Source organism: Notamacropus eugenii, chromosome 4, assembly GCF_028372415.1.
Source record: "Notamacropus eugenii isolate mMacEug1 chromosome 4, mMacEug1.pri_v2, whole genome shotgun sequence".
NCBI lineage: Eukaryota > Metazoa > Chordata > Mammalia > Diprotodontia > Macropodidae > Notamacropus > Notamacropus eugenii.
In genome coordinates this window covers 61,035,944-61,052,092 of record NC_092875.1, presented here as the reverse complement: position 1 = coordinate 61,052,092, position 16,149 = coordinate 61,035,944, and the positions used below count along the sequence as shown (strand labels likewise).

Genomic DNA, 16,149 nt, shown 5'->3' with positions numbered 1-16,149 from the left:
TAAGCAAAAAATGCAGTCATTTCAATAACCACATCTGAACCACATCTGTATGCAGCATTCTGCACCCACAGTCTCCCACCTCTCAACTAAGAAGAGAGAGGGATTCCTCCTCTTTTCTTCTGGATCACTGCTGGTCTTTACATTGAGTCAGAATGTGGCTTCTTTTCATGCGCGTTATTTTCGTTGTTGTGTGCTGTTCTCACAACTTTACTCAGGGTCAGTTCGTAAAAGACTTCCTGCATTTCTCTACCTTCCTTACATTCGTTTTTTCTTATTGCACAGCAGTGCTGTTACCTTCACATAGCAGAGTTTGTTCAGCCATTGCCCAGGCAGTGGACGCTCACTGTGTTTCTAGTTCTGTGCCATCCCAGACAGGGCTGCTGTGGATAGTTTGGTATAGATGGGGCCATGTGTTTGTGAGTCTAGTAGTGGAATTGCTGAGTCAAAGGGGATGAACCATATGTTCGTTTTTCTCACCTAATTCTGAATTTGTTTTCCAGAACAGTCAGATTGGCTCATAGTTCCACCAGCAATATATTAATTGCCTGTTTTCCCACTGCCCCCTCCTGCACTACCCCTTATCCAGTTTTTGTCATCCTGCCAATCCGCTGCCTTCCAGAGTTCTTTCACATTACACTGCCTCTCATTGATGGGATAACACTTTATGGGCCATGTAGCCTGTCTCAGCCCTTCCTCCCTCCAGGTTGAGATTGGCAAAGAGGAGTTAGGGAACTCACTCCAAACCTAGTCAGGATGTCTTCATGGTAGACCAGAAAGTGGCCTCACAGCCAGTACACTAAGACAGGCAAAAAGAGGAGATGTGTCAGTTAGTAGGAGCTGGTTCTGTCACATCAGTAATGAGCATCTGCAAAAACTGACTCCCCAGAGGAAGCCATGCTCGAGCAGAGACAAACCAGATGACCTCTGAAGGACTTGGGGGGTCTGGCAGGTTAGGCTCTATGTTCTCAGGGCCCTTCCAGGTCTGCCCTTTTATGTTCTAAGGGCAATTCCCCTTCTGACATGCCATGATTTCCATGATTTGAACCTGTGCACCTTGTTTCTATTGTAGATATTGACAAGGTGATGATCAACCTGAAGACAGAAGAGTTTGTATTAGAGATGACGACCCTGCAGTCCCTGCAGCAGCTCATCCAGTGGGTGGGAGACTTTGTGCTCTACCTTTTGGCCAGCCTGCCCAACCAGGTGAGGATTTGGCCTCCCCTGTCCTCTGCCAGACCAGGCAGAAAGTTAGGAGGCTGGCCGAGCTAGGTCTCCTTCTCTTGCCTTCCTCCTGTGTCGGAGGCTTTTACCCTCCCAGTGGCATAGGACGTTTTGTCAGTGCTTTATGCTTATAAAGCTTCTTCACATCTATTTTCTTTGAAAAAATTTTTTTCTAGTTAACAAGAATTTATTTTTTCTCCTTCCTACCTTCCCTCGCCCAGTTGAAAAAAGAAAAAGAAAACCCTTGTCACAAATATGAATAAGTAAGCAAAACACATTTCCACATTGTCATGTCCAAAAAAAGTGTTTTGTCCTGCACCTTGAGTCCATCCCCCTTGTCAGGAGGTGGGTGTCACACTGCGTTATCTGTGCTCTGGAATCATGGCTGGTCATTGCATAGATCAGAGTCCTTACAATGTTGTTATTCTATACGTTGTCCTGGTTCTGCTTACTCCACTCCGCATCAGTTCACACAGGTCTTGCCAGGTTTCTTGGACATCATCCCTTTTGTATTTCCTATGGAACAGTAGTAGTATTCCTACACATTCATGAACCATATCTTCTTCAGCCATTCCCCACTTGTTGGGGACCCCCTCCCCCCTTAGCTTACAGGTCCTTGCCACTACAAAAAGAGCAGCTAGAAATAATCTGGTGTGTGTGAATCCTTTCCCTCTTTCTTTGATCTCTGGGGGTTTAAACCTAGTAATGCTTCATATATATTCACATGATCCTCCTTATAGCCTTGTAAGGTTGATAGAAATGGTCTTCATTTTACAGATGATAATAACAATTCATATTTTTGGATGTGTTAAGGCTTACACAACACTCTTCGCAATACTTGCCCTTTGAGGCAGATTTTACAGATGTTATTAATCTGATTTTCCAGGTGAGAAAATGAGGGCTCAGAGAATCATATGCCTTGCCCAGGGACACACAGTAAGTGGGTGGTAGTTGGGACTTGGAGCACTGTAGCATTCCCAACACTTTTATCTTCATCCTCAATTACCCTTGCTTCTGTTGCCTTGACTTATGTTTTTAAAATCTGTGTTTGTTGTGGTCTTTGTCTTCAGACTCATTCCTTAGACCAGGCCCGTTCACTCAGAGGGGGAGCTTCAGCGTATCTCTGACCCCCTTCCCTTCCACCCTGGCTGTCACTTTTCAGCTCTGCCCCCGGGGCCATTCTCCCACCAGTCCTGCTTTCCATTCCCATGATCAGAGCTTCCTTCCTCTCACCTGGACTGTTTGCATTGGACGGTGAGCTCCTGGAGGAGGTATTTTGGACACATAGTAGGCACTTGATAAATGCTAGCTGGCTGACTGCCTGACCTCCAGACTCTCTGTTCTTTGCCTGCTTGCCAGATTGATAATCTTGAAGCACGGATCTCAGGAAGCTCAGACGGCTCCCTATCGCTGCTAGGATCAAATGCAAACCGTTTTGTTTGACATTTAAAGTCCATCACAATTTGATTCCAAACTCCTTGTCCAGACTGATTTCACATTGCTTTCCTTTGTTTCTTCTGTCTTACAACCAGACTGCCTGCTGTTCCTCTCTCCCCTCCCCACCATGCCTGCACAGGTGATCTGCTCCCTTCCTCCCCAGGTCCTCCTACCTGATAGAGCACCTCCTCATCTCCACCCCTCGGAATGCTGAGGTCCCTTCCAGGCTCAGCTCAAGTGCCCTCCTGCAGGAGGCCTTCACTGATCCCTGCCCTTCAAGACTGCTTTGTATTACTTTGGATATAGTCTGTATTGTCTTACTGATGTATAATGTTGTCTCTCCCCAGTAGAATGGAAGGTCCTTGAGGACAGGCACTCTTAGTTCTTGATCTTTGCATCTCCAGCACCTCATAGAGTGCCTGGCCTACAGTGGACACATGAGTTCTTGTTGAATTAAATTTCCAACCCTCCTAGACCCCCTAGTACTTTGGATCCTGCTCGTCTGCTCTCCCACAGTCGAGGCTGCCTGTCACCCCATGACCAGCTTTCTTCTCTATCAAGGCTCTGAAGCACAGTGGTCACCTGAAGTTGCTCCATGCTATTGATTCTGGGTTCAGAAAGCAGTTCTCTTGTCCTCAAGAGAAGCCAGCAGCTTAGCAGGAGAACAGGCTGCTCTTCTTCTGACCGAGAGCACCCCACTCCCTCAGTCATAATTCCAATGTGATGGCTCCGGACCAGACTTGGCATCACTTTGCAGAATTTCTTCCTCTCTTTCTGCCTTTTCTCCAGGGGAGCTTGATGATACATGAAGAATAGAAAGAAGACAGAACAGGTTTCTTCCCAAGTGTTTCCCTGACTTAACTAATGCTACCCTGCCCTCGCCTTATCCATTAGACTCCTCAAAGAAGATGCTCATGTCCACAGTCATCGTCTGGTTATGTTTGTCTCCACATGTTGGATCTCTGGCCCATGTTGCCTTTTAGCTCTACTTTGTGCCTTTGTCTGGGGCGGTATCTGAGGCTGTGGCTTTCATTGCTGGCTCTTTTCTTGGATTCTGTCTCCCAGGAATGTTGGGACTTCTCTATTGCAGTAGCTGGCTTGGTAGATGGTTCCTTTTCACTTTTAAGCCCTTTGGGTTAATTTTATAAGACTTCACACAAATATATTTTTACCAGCTCTCCTTAAGGCCACCCTTTCTGTCCAGGAGTCCCGACTTCATTCTTAGATGTGACCTTTTTACACTTTTGGCTTTCCTTGGCAGTGGGATGAAAAGAACGCCTGCCTATGGTTTCTGCACTCCCTTCCTGAAGAAGGTTCTCTTCTCTAGGTCCTCTTTGACGGTAGCATTTGTCACCACGTGAATCATCAGGAGGGGGTGATTTCACCTACCCAGGTCTTGGGAAGTTCTTTGCCATGTCTCAGATATAGACTCTCAGTCTCTCAGGTCAGCAAATGCTGTCTTAGCCCCCTTCAGCAGAGAGTCACCAGTCACCACTGTCCACCCATTGCTGGAAGGGGAAGGACAGAATGAAAGTGGAGCTTTAGGAAGATTCGCGGCTAACATTATTTCTAAATTCTACCAGGGCTCTCCTGTCCGCCCGGGCCACAGCTTCTTGCGAGATGGGGCTTCCCTGGGCATGCTCCGAGAATTGATGGTTGTTATTCGAATCTGGGGTCTGTTGAAGCCAAGTTGCCTGCCCATTTACACGGCGACCTCTGACACCCAGGACAGCATGTCTCTCCTCTTCCGGCTCCTGACGAAACTCTGGCTCTGCTGTAAGTGACACTCTGAAACTGGGGCCTTCTCCTCTCTAAGAATATGTGAAGTGGCATGGATTAGTGACCTCCTGGACCAGGGAGCTGAGGAGAAATGAATCGCCATCCAGGCTCTGCCCTGGCTTACCTGTGACGCTGAGAAAGCTCTTGGAGCTCTTGGCCACTCTGTCCTCAGATCTGAAATGAATGTAGGTGACATGGGGTGGAGTGAGCTTTTTAAGAATGAGTGCAGTTGTAAAATGTTACAGCTGCATGGAACCTGAGGAGCCAGGACATTCAGTTAGAAGAGTCACATGTGCAGATGACGATGATGATGGTGATGACCAACATTTAAATGGCACTGTAAGGCTGGCCAAGCAGATATCATTTTACAGATATCATTTCATCACAACCATCCAGTAAGGGAGGTGCCATTAGGATCCCCATTTTACAGTTGAGGAAACCAAGACGGACAGAGGTTACAGCCTCTCAGGCAGGATTCGGGCTCTGCTTTTCCCAGCTCGGAGGGCAGCCTCCTCTGCCTCCTGCACAGCTGGGACGTGGCTGTCACATACGACAGTTGGTATCCTAGAGGACCTCAGCAGGCTAATTGTGGACTCGGTCACATCATATGAACTTTAATATGGATAAATGTTAAATCCATAGCTGCCCAGATGCAGAACGGGGGCGGTGTGACTAGGCCTTGGGTCCTGGGCAAGAGAACCAGCAGCTTGGGGGAGCCGTAAGCTCCCTCTAAGTCAGCAGTCCCCTGGGGCAGCTGTAGAGGGGTCGAGGTTAGGAAGGCAGGACCCTCCCCATGTGCTCCGCAGCAGGCCTTCCCCCTGACCCTGCCAGGCTTGTTGCCTTCAGTTCTGCGCACCCCAGTTTAGAAGGCTCTTGATCAGCTGGAGCATGTCCAGAGCAGGTCAGCCAGGGTGCTGAAGGGCCTTATGAACAGCCTGCACGTGGATCAGCTGAGACCAGGCAGGCCTAGCCTGGAGAAAGAAGACTTGGCCCCCTGGTTCAGTCTTCTGTCTCTGGGAACCCCGCTGGGCATTGCACTTACAGTGGCGCCTTGGGATGTGGAGAAACACATCCTGTCTGCCCGGGCCACAAAACTCTGCTTTCCTCTTCCCCTTCTTCCCACTGCTGCTGCTGCTAACAGGTCCAGCATCAGAGCCCCATCTCCTCACGGGCCAGGTGAGGAAGTTCTTGCTTCATGCTGGTCACCAGTCTTTCCCTTCTCTAGGTCGGGATGAGAACCACCCCTCAGAGCCTGATGAGACCCTTATCGATGAATGTTGTCTCCTCCCAAGTCAGCTGCTCATTCCTAACCTGGACTGGCTGCCCATCAGTGATGGCATCATAAGCAAACTCCAGAGTAAGCAGCTGGTGCGGCTCCAATTTGGGAAGGCTCCTGGACTGCTTGGCTATGCCGGCACAGCACCCTTTGAGGTCCTCGCCAGGTAGGGGTGTGCAGAGATGGTGACCTCAACTGGGCATCCCCAGAGAGGAGCGAGTAGACATGTTCTGTGACACTGTGGGGGACTGGGGAAGTGGGGAGGGGGCTCAGGCAATGGCAGGGAGATGAGGAGCATGCTGTCCCCAGTGCCATCTGCTGATGGGCTGGCCATGCTGGAGAATTCCCAGCACCTCAGGATTGCTGCAGGCCGGAGCTCCCTCTGCGGCTTCCCTGACAGCTTGAGCACCCTGTGCAGGGTTAGCAGCTCCCCACCCCTGCACGTGGCCCAGCATGCTGCCTATGGCGCATTGGGAAGAAGGCTTTCCTTTGGTTGAGCCGACCTGGGCAGGGCTGCAGGAGGGCAATGAGTGGCGTCTGAGGGTTCTGTTTCCATAACTGTATCTCAGTGTGACTGATTTCCTTCATAATCCCACCTATTTTACTTTGTGCATTTAAATGAACGATCTTGAGAAAGGGAACGGGGCCTCGTCTTTCCCAGACTGAAAGCTTGAGAACCTGTCATTGAGGTCCAAGCTCTGGGACAATCTGGGATTTAGGTGGAGGGCCTGGGGTGGGTCACTTCTCCCTTTTCTGCCTGTTTCCTCAAATGCCAACATTGCCAGAGAGAGCTTTGTAGAGGCCTCTAGAAAGAGGTAGAAGGACTGTGGTTGGGAGGGACAAGTGCTGTGTACCAGATACTGTGTTAAGTACTTTACAAATCTTATCTCATCTGGGCCTGTTTTCATTCTTGTTCTTGTTACCATCTTTCCCGGTTCTCATTCTGTTTTTGTGTTCAGAGCCCCCGGACAGCCAAAGATCGACCACCTCAGGAGACTGCACTTGGGGGCATATCCCACTGAGGAATGCAAGTCCTGTACCAGGTGAGTCCCCTGGAGTCCCAGGCAGGGGCTGGAATCCTGAGAGCCATAATCCCACCCCCAGCCGCACCACCTCAGGCACCAGGGTCAGGGAGACCTGGGTTTGAATTCCCCTTGGCGTTACTAGTTGTCTGAATATGGGCAGTTGTATGGAAACCAGCGGTTCCATGGCCCCTGCTATCAGGATCTCCTGTTGTTGTTATCATGACTTCCCTTCCTGCCTGCCCCAGGCTCCCTGCCCCCCCCCCCCCCCCCCCCCCCGCCATGGGGCCCCATCTGTCTGCTGGTGTCTTACCTCGTTGGTCTTGCTCTCTGGCCTTTTGGAGTGGAGTAGGTCTTTCCCATCGCCTGCATCGCCGGTCCCTTCCCTTTCTCAACCTGCCCTGACATTGCTAGAGGACACCTGACAGTTCTGGTTTCTGTCGCACCTTGAAACCTTGCAAAGTGCTTTTCTTGCTGTTGGGAGGTGCCAAACACATAGCATTGCTCCCATTTGGTGGATGGGAGCAATTTCAGCATTTTACTCCCAGGTGCAGCCAAGATTTGAAGCTGGTGTGACTCTGTTGAGACCCGCACCCTCTGTTAGAGGTTCCCTTCATTTCTGTCATAACACTGCTCTCACCTGGTGCCCATGATTCTCATCTGACACGTTCCCTTTCTTCTAGGTGTGGCTGTGTCACCGTGCTCCGGTCGCCCCACAAGGCAACAGCTGTGAAGCAATGGGAACAGCGCTGGACCAAGAACTGTTTGTGTGGGGGCCTGTGGCGCAGAATGCCTACCAGCTACTCGTGACCAATCCCGCTCAGGACCCACCCAAGCACTCCTAGGGGCAGGGGCCCTTTGGGAGGGTCCAACACTTCATGGAGTTTATAGACAGCATCTCTCAACCTGGCATCTTGTAAATATGTTTGTAATGTGCTCTGTACAAAAAAAAAAATCCTTTGGGATTTCTAATCTTTTTCTCTGATGTCCTGGGCCAGTGTTTGTCAAGAACACCTCTCTCTACCAAGAGAAAAGAGAAGTCCTGCTTTGGAAAAACTGATGTGAGGGGAAATGGGGAGCATGGCTATGACCCAAATGCTGCCCTTGGGGTAGAGTGGCTCCAGGCATCCTGGAAGCCAGCTGGCTCTGCCGCCACTAAGCTGGGTGACTTTAGGTGAGTGATTCCCACTTTGGGGTCTGAATTTTCTAATCCAGGCCCTAGCTAGTAGACTGAGGTCATGGGGTTATGGGAAGGTATAGACCCAGCGCTCTCTACACTAAGGTTGTTCCCGGCTCTGGTCTTCTGGGCTCTGAGGGCCTCTCTGCTCTGGTAGCCTCCTTGAGGGTCAAACATTCTCTATCTGGGTGGAGGGATAGCCTTTGATAGCCGGCTCTGCTCAGATCCAGAGCTGGAAGGAGCCTTGGAAGCCATCTCACCTGCTCATCTCACTTTACAAATAAGGATATTGAGACACAGGAAAGAACACACATCAGAGGTGGGATTTGAACCCAGGACTAGCCCCACACATGGTGACTCTGGGAAACTCCTCCAGCAAAGCCATCAGGAGCCAATGGAGTTGCATAAGAAGTGGCAGAATCTGCTTTGTTTGGAAAGACTTCATTTCCTTGTGGCTCCAAGTCTAAATCTACTTTAACTATAGGGCCCTTTCTCTGAAAGAATTTTATTCCATAGTTTTTTATCCTTGATAAAGGATAAAATGATGATGGTGCTTGCTTAAGGTTCAGGACAGCTGGTAGAATCACAACCCACTGGTCAACATCTCCTGTAGCATTTCTTGTATTTAAGATGGCAGCACAGCATCATGAGTAGTGAGCTAGCCTCAGAGTCAGGAAGACCTGCTTTCAGGTCCAGGCCATGCTGACCAGATGACTTGTGGGCAAGTCACCGACCTTCTCCCTCAGCGATCCAGAAAACTTGGTAGGGGGCGGCGCTGGTGCCATCAGCATTGGTAGGGAGAGCTCCCTCACTTTGAATTCCCCACCCTAAAGAAATCGATTTGGCGCTCTTCTCTCAAATGCCATATTGTCTCGGCTGTTCAAGAGACAGTTATTAATCTCCTGCTCCGTACCAGGTGTGGGCTTTGGCACAAGAGACAAGTTGGAGCCCAGCCATGCTGATGAGAGGCCTGCCTCCTGTTGTCCTCATTCACAGGCTTTTCCCATTGACGTTCTGAACCTCGTGGTATCGTGGGCCTCCTTGGCAGTCTGATGATGCCAAATGCAGTGATGTGTCTCTGTGTGTGTGTACGTAAATACAAATACATATGTATGTTTGTGTGTATTCATGAATATATGTATGAGTATACATATATACATATAGATTTATTTTTTTAAAGAAATTCACCCAGAAGACCCTGGGTTAAGAAGCCCAGCCTTAAAGTTTCCTTCTTCTGCTTTCCTCCCAGAAACAAGCCAGTCCTTGCTTCAGTAGCACCTTAAGGAGTGCTGATTTCCCAGGGCCACATGTATGTGTTTTTCGCACTTCCGCTTCAGTATCCGCAGGATGAGCCCTGGATCCCAAAGCTCAGTCCCTTACTCTCCATGAGATTGCATCTCACTTGAGTCAATGAGAGCAGCTGCTGTTCCTGAAATCCTGCTGGGCTGCATCCTGCTTGGCTGTGGAGGGAAAGACTAAGCTGTGCTGGGGGAGGTCGTGGGGTGAGGGGGCAGTCACTGTACAGTCAGCTTGGCCACCTCTCCCTGACCCTTGGGCAGCCGTGCGCCAGATTTTCTCATTTCCTTGCTAGCTCTTCAGGGTGCTGGGGGAGGGCAGGGGATGAGGGACTCATTTCTAAATGGACACCAAAGCTTCCCATTAATTGTGAGGGCTCTCCAGGGTCATCCTTTCCCCTCCACCACCTGCTGAGGAAAACAATTTTCTAATTCAGGAAACTCGATTGGAAACAAAAGGAAAGGGGAGCCGACCAACAATGGGCTTGCTCTGAAGCGGCTGGGGATGTGGATGAGACAATATAAAACTGTCTTGTCTCGTGAGGGGTGGTTGGGCTAAGGGGGCCTCGAGGAAACAGGGCTGACTTGTTTGCGCATATTAGGGGCCCCTGAATGATCCCAATGAATGATACCCTGGATGAGCACCTATTCTCTACAGAAAGAATCTGCTGCCAGGACCTGACAGACAAAAAACCTGGAATTCTAGAACATGAGTGCTCTTCAGATTCAGTCAAAGGTCCACACTTGAGGACCTAGAGGACCACATGTGGCCTTGCAGGTTCCCCACCCCTATCTAGAATGTCAGATCCAGGCGGGCCTTCGTTATGTCCAACGTGAGAGCTGGAAAGGTCAGAATCACTATCTCAGAGGTAGAAAGAATGCTCTGAATGCTGCAACTTTTAATTAAAATGTCATCCTTTTTTTTTTTTTACAATGAATTTGATAAATGTCAGAAAGGTTATCTTGTCCGGTACATACCTGATAAGGATCCCTCTACAGTATCTGGCCAGTGGTCATCTAGTCACGTTGATGGGTGGGTTTCCTTCCCCTCAGTAGGCATATCAGCCAAATGTTTATTAAACACTTTTTGTGTGGTAGGAGCTGAAATGGAATAAAAACAAAAATGAAATCCCTACCCTCAAAGAGCTTCCATTCTATGGGGAACACATGGGCATAATTATATACTAATTGTATGTCAGATAAATACGATTCACCTTGGATCCATCAGGTCTGTAGGCACAGGGTCCTCAGGAGTCATTGATAACGCTTTGTTACAAGTCTCCATCCAAGATACCCTTGAACCACTAAGGACTGTCCTAAGGTCCAGTTGTTCCAACCAGTGCTAGACTTGCCCAATTATACTGTATTCTAGCAAACACCTCCAAGCTTCTCAACATTTTGCTAAAATCCAGGTAAACTGCCTGTAGCATCCCTCTGATTTATTAGTTTGGTAACCTCATCAAAAAAGGAAAGAGTCTGATTTCGATGGAGCCCCACTGACTGGCAGTGGTCACTTTCCACTTCACTGTGTTTAGTAGGAAGTAGGCAGAAAATAAATACACATGCTCTGGGTAACTGGGAAGGGCAAACCTGGGCGTGCTCCATGTCCCCATTCAACTCCCACTGTCGGGAGTGCTGTTGCCTGGGCCATACAAAACATTTGATTTGGTAGAACCTCATGCTTGTGGTTGTTGCAGAGAGGTGAATAATGCATAATCTGTGGGCTGTTCGATGCCTCCGATCTACTGGTGGGGTTCTTAACCTTTTGTGTGTCATGGAACCCTCTGGCAGTCCAGTGACACCCATGGACCTCTTCTCAGAAGAATGTTTTTAAATGGATGGAACAAAACATGGGATTACAAAGGAAGCCAGTGATATTAAAGTTCACAGACACCAGGTTAGATTACAATTTACAGCCTGGAGGGGACTTAAGATATATAAAATGGTAATACAAAATAATAGTCTGTGTTAATTGCATAGAAGAGTACTGAATCTTCAGAGCACCAAGCAGGAAGCCGTCACTTAGGGCCAGGGAGATCAGGGAAGACTTCTCCGAATCTTTACAGATTGGTAAAGCTCTTCTCAGGGAGGGCAGGGACTCAAAGGTTCTTGGAGATGTTTGGAAACTCAAGAGCCCTCTTTACCACCTATCCAGCAAATGGCCATCCAGCCTTTGCTTGAAGCAAAGTGATGGGGAAATGCATTCTTTTATGTGGCAGCTGTCCATTCCACTGATTGTTTGACAGCCTTTCTGTTTATCAACCTAAATTTGCCTCTTGGCAACTTCCACTCCGGGGTCTCAGAGCAAATGGAATCCCTCTTCCACCTGGCAGTTCTTTGACTCCTTCAATCCAGCTGTGCATATAACCCCACCTCCTCCCCAAGTTCCTTCCATTGAGCATAGGGCTGATCTCAAGCTCCTTCACCATCTTGGTTGCCTATCTCTGTTTGCTACAACTTTTAATTTAAAAAAAAAAAGCTTTAAATTTATCTTTTTTATTGCTATGAACTTGATAAACCTCAACTAACATGGATATTTTTTCTATACAAAATACAACAGAAAGCAGTCTCCACTATGTGTAGCTCATTTGTAAAATAGATATTTCAATTGTAGTAGCTCCAACACTGCTTGTCTGTGTCTCCTTTTGAACTTCCTTCTGTTTTCTTCTGTTTATTTTTAAATGATCCATTGCTGCATTTTTTTTATCATCCTTTTATAAGTATCACTTTTCTTCTCTTCTAACTTCCTCCAACCCCTCCCAAAAAGTCCTCAGGTAGAACAAATGTACACACTGTCCGAACATGTACTATGCACCCTAGGGAATCACCTTTGTTCCCCCAGTGGGAGGCAGGCTTCATCAGTCTTACAGAGTCCTCCTGACTGGTCCTTTCATTGGTCATAGATTAATTGGTTCTGTGTTGTATCTTGCTCCCACCAGTAACTCCACTGTGATGCCCTTTGGATGATTCATAACTGGTTCTTTGGACATTTTGTATTTCATGAGTCACGGCCATACACCGTCATCAGAAAAATGTTGATTTAAAAAGCTGAGTCTTTCACAGAAAAGCTTGGGTTATTAAAAAGCACTGGGAAATTTCCAGGCAGTCCAACCTGCTCTCTTCCTATTCAATTCTAGGCCCAATTTCTCATTTGTTCAGATGCTCAAAAGTTTCTGAAAGAAGGGAAAACAATAAACACTCAGAAAAAATCATGGACCTTAATGACCTCCCCTTTCCCTCCTATCAAAGCAACTGAAAGAATATCAGGTTTTCATCAATAACTGCCAACTCATATGTTTACTTTCTCTTCTTTATAAAATGTTAATAAGAATAATCTGCTCACATGTTGAGAGCATTCATGATGAAGATGTAACCAGGGTTTGAAGTTGGGAGTATCTTGCATGCTGCTGCTTCAGTATGATGCTGGATTGGTTGAGAGCCTGATGAAAACACTGCATGATTTTTTGAAGGGTGTAAAATTGATGTGAGAAACTTTTGGAGAAAAAAAAAAGACTTTGGGAAATAGCAGACCCATAGAAGAGCTAGTACCTCAAACTATTCCTGATTTCCAGCTTACCTCCTTGGAGATTTTGGAAAATTTAACCTGGGGGTGGGAATTGCGGTAAGATTTGAGTCTCTTTTCTTGGTTGAGCTAAGATATCTCACTTCTAATGGGGCCATACATTTACTCTTTATTTTCTGGTATATTTTATTCTGCACAACACCCTTGATTTCTGTTTGCTGGCTGCCTGGATATCTAATTATTCACTATTTATGATGGTCTTTTGTGTAACTTGTATTTTGGAGGAAAGAGGACAAACCAGTGGATATAAGCTTGGGGTCTCCTCCCCCTCCTTAAGAGATAGCCAGGGAAGCAACTTGAACCAAAAAAAATCATGTCTCTAGACCAGAAATATTTTGAGGGACTGACAGGTGTCATTCTAGTTTAGTACCTCTTCTCAGAGGAGAACAGAGTTTCTAATTGTATGGCTCATTTTCTGGATCCTCAGTAGACAAGACTTAAAGTTTCTCTAGAGAGGGGTGGGCAAGATTCCAGGGATATCTATCATATTCTTGCTGACATATACGTCTTACATGGGACATATCTTACAAAGGTATACAAAGGCAGTAGACAGGCTTTCACAAACCATATTAAACCAGAACAGATCTTTAGAGTCATGGAATTAGCTGAAAGGCACCAAGAACGTGTAGTTTCACTATGATTACTGTTGGCTTTAAAAAGCATTTGATTTGATAGAGTGAAATGTTTTTTTGAACCCTTTCATCCAATAAAGTGTCCTCAATGCATATGTTATAAACATACAAGATTCTTGGAAAGATATAAAACAGAGCTGACTTTTGAGGCATCTTTAAGCTGTAACTGAGATCCTTCACACTCCTAGGATTGTATCAGTGAGAACAGAGGTGGGAAACCTGTGGCCTCAAGGCCACATGCGGCCTTCTAGATCCTTGGGTGCTGCCTTTTAACTGAGTCTAAGTTTTACAGTACAAATCCTTTTATTAAGGGGATTTGTTCTATGAAGTTTTGATTCAGTCAAAGGGCCTCACTTGAGGACCTAGAGGGCCACATGTGACCTCAAGGCCACAGGTTCCTCATCCCTGAACTAGAATGCCCCTCTGCCTCTGAAGTTGCTTCCAGACTGCTTTTACTTCACAGACATCTGATTAATGTCTTCCATCTGGTATTTTCAGCAGTTCCTAAGCTGTTTCCTCTTCATAGGAAATATTTGCAGTTGTTTTGGGAGGCAGCCTGTGCCTCATGCTATTTTAGCTGTTTTGTGAGTCAGGCCTGCAGTTGAATCCAGTTAGCACAGCAAAAAATCTATCTTTACAACCTTGTTTCTTATTATTTGAGTTGGGATGAGCCCCCACTCTGGAGCTACTCTCCCAACCTACACTTATACTTGAAGATTGTGTCCTCAGAAGGACAGCTGCTACTTTGGGTTCTAGGGGTAACCCCTCTTGGCTATACTTTTGAGACTGGTTCCTGAGCCTGCATGAGGGTGCCTCCTATTAGTAATCAGCCAGTAGATGCAATTAACTTAAAGAGAAATTGCAAAGATTGTATAGCAAGAAGGGTAGGTATAAAACATTCCTTTCAAAAGCTTCTCATGAATATAGGCAATGTCTGTGGAACGAGTAGGCTCATCCTTGAATAAAATGGTAATAAGGAACACGTGTAGGATACACAATTGGCAAGGAATGATTTACCTAGTTATTGTTTTAAGTATTGTTTTAAGTATTTAACCTAGTGTTCTTGAGTGTACAGCTGGCATTTCTTGATGCTACCAGGAATCACATTCCTTGAAGAAGCTTCTTCACTCTATATTCGTCCTTGGTGCATTTCTCAGTTCTTGAGGCAGATGCTTGCTTTACCATTGGCAGACACCCACTGCTCTGCCAGTAAACAGTGTTGCTGTGGCAGTTGAAAACCTCCAGACCTTTTGAAACTCATAAGCTTATTGACTGGACATATCTACCTTGAGGTTGTTGCTCTGTCACCTCATCATGGAAGGAAAGGCAATAGACAAGCCAAACTCAAGTTCAGAATTTCCTAGCAGGACAGAGGCACTAGCTTCCATGTATACCAATAGCAGGAAGGCCAGATAAAGGAGAATGTGACCCACTGACCTTCCCCTACTGGTTTAAGATAGCTCAAACTAGTCATGCCTCACTCACCACAGAAAAGCAAAGGCTTTAAGAACCCAGCAATTTGCTTTTGTAAAACCCTTGAATCATTAGCTCTTTCAGTTCAGTAGCCACTGGGGAGAGTGGGCTTATACTTAATAGTATTGCTTGTCTTTCATTCTAGAAGAGGACCATGACATCAGGAAGGTGATGCCATGACATGCAAGTGAATTGGATTTAAGTGAGGCAGGGCTGTACAAAGTCACCAACTTCACTTTCTCCTTCGGAGCCATCTGGGTCCAGTGGTGACATATAGATCAGGATGACTAGAGATGGCCCCCGTTGCACTTAGTAGTATAATGATAAGGAGGAAAACATGTGAAGTACTTGAGTAGCAAGAGGTGACTCACCTCTCTGGGTTCATAGCACAACCCCCTCAGGCATGCATAGCCAGAAGGAGGCTCCCCCAAAACTTCCATGAGGTCAGTTGGAGGCAGGCAGAAAAGAATTGCACAAGGTCTGTGTGACCTACAAGGAAGGACAAATCAGTGCATACTCCATCCTCCAATTCCAGGTAAATTCTTTTCAACACCCATTGTTGGCTGGTACTGGAGCCATGTTAATTGCTCTGGAGCTTCAACATTTGAGGGGTGTGTGAGAGTGGAGGAACAGGTATCCTTTGAGCCATGTTCCTGAAATTACACTGCCTTCCTCATACCTGTGATGTGGTGGTTCAGGGTTTGGAGAATATTCCTTAGCATAAGTCTAAAGGCAGAAAGGGGAGGAAAGCCTTGAGGAATGGCCAATAGTCTGGTTTGACTGGAGCCTAGTGTCCAGAGAAAAGACTGAAAGGGTGGTTGTAGACAGATGATGAGCCCCTGTGGTCAGACAACAAGGTTTGGCCCCTTACCTATGATGGGGACTAGGGTACCACTGAAAGCATTTAATTGGGCAGACCGATATGATGACAGTGGGGCTTTAGAAAGATAACTGCTGTGAATCAGTTTGTCCCCTGGTTCTCTGGAGGCTGACTGTACCAAGACAGAGCTGCTTCTATTGTTTACTTAGCCCATCTGCTGCATTTGATTTTGGCAAATGACTTTTAGCCCATTAGTTAACTGGATTAATTTGTTATAATGCAAATGGCAAAGAAAAGCCTCTTTAGATTTGAAAAGCACATTTCTGCCACCCTCTCTCTCAGTGGGTAATTTTTATAATTGTAATTGGAGGGAGGGAAAAACACTCCCAGCCTTTCTTAGCAAATTACTGTTGCTTAGCCAGTGAAGAGAATTT

General features: G+C 46.8%; 1 protein-coding gene and 1 long non-coding RNA gene across 4 annotated transcripts in view; one reads left to right on the top strand and one right to left on the bottom strand.

Annotated features, from left to right (window-relative positions):
* The window catches only part of MED16 (mediator complex subunit 16), a 37,651-nt gene extending 29,939 nt beyond the window's left edge, over positions 1–7,712 (top strand). For all 3 annotated transcript variants that reach the window (XM_072601329.1, XM_072601331.1, XM_072601330.1), the window contains 5 exons: positions 1,070–1,203; positions 4,242–4,434; positions 5,663–5,879; positions 6,673–6,756; positions 7,419–7,712. In XM_072601329.1, the coding sequence (XP_072457430.1) occupies positions 1,070–1,203; positions 4,242–4,434; positions 5,663–5,879; positions 6,673–6,756; positions 7,419–7,545 (755 nt within the window). In that variant the 3' untranslated portion in view covers positions 7,546–7,712. The remainder of the gene's footprint in view (positions 1–1,069; positions 1,204–4,241; positions 4,435–5,662; positions 5,880–6,672; positions 6,757–7,418) is intronic.
* Positions 7,713–9,059: 1,347 nt separating this feature from the next.
* LOC140499643 (uncharacterized) lies at positions 9,060–10,736 on the bottom strand. The gene is made up of 3 exons (XR_011965502.1): positions 10,422–10,736; positions 10,186–10,308; positions 9,060–9,372 (listed from the first exon to the last, which is right to left on the bottom strand). It is a non-coding gene; the product is annotated as an uncharacterized lncRNA (long non-coding RNA).
* Between the last annotated feature and the right edge of the window lie 5,413 nt (positions 10,737–16,149).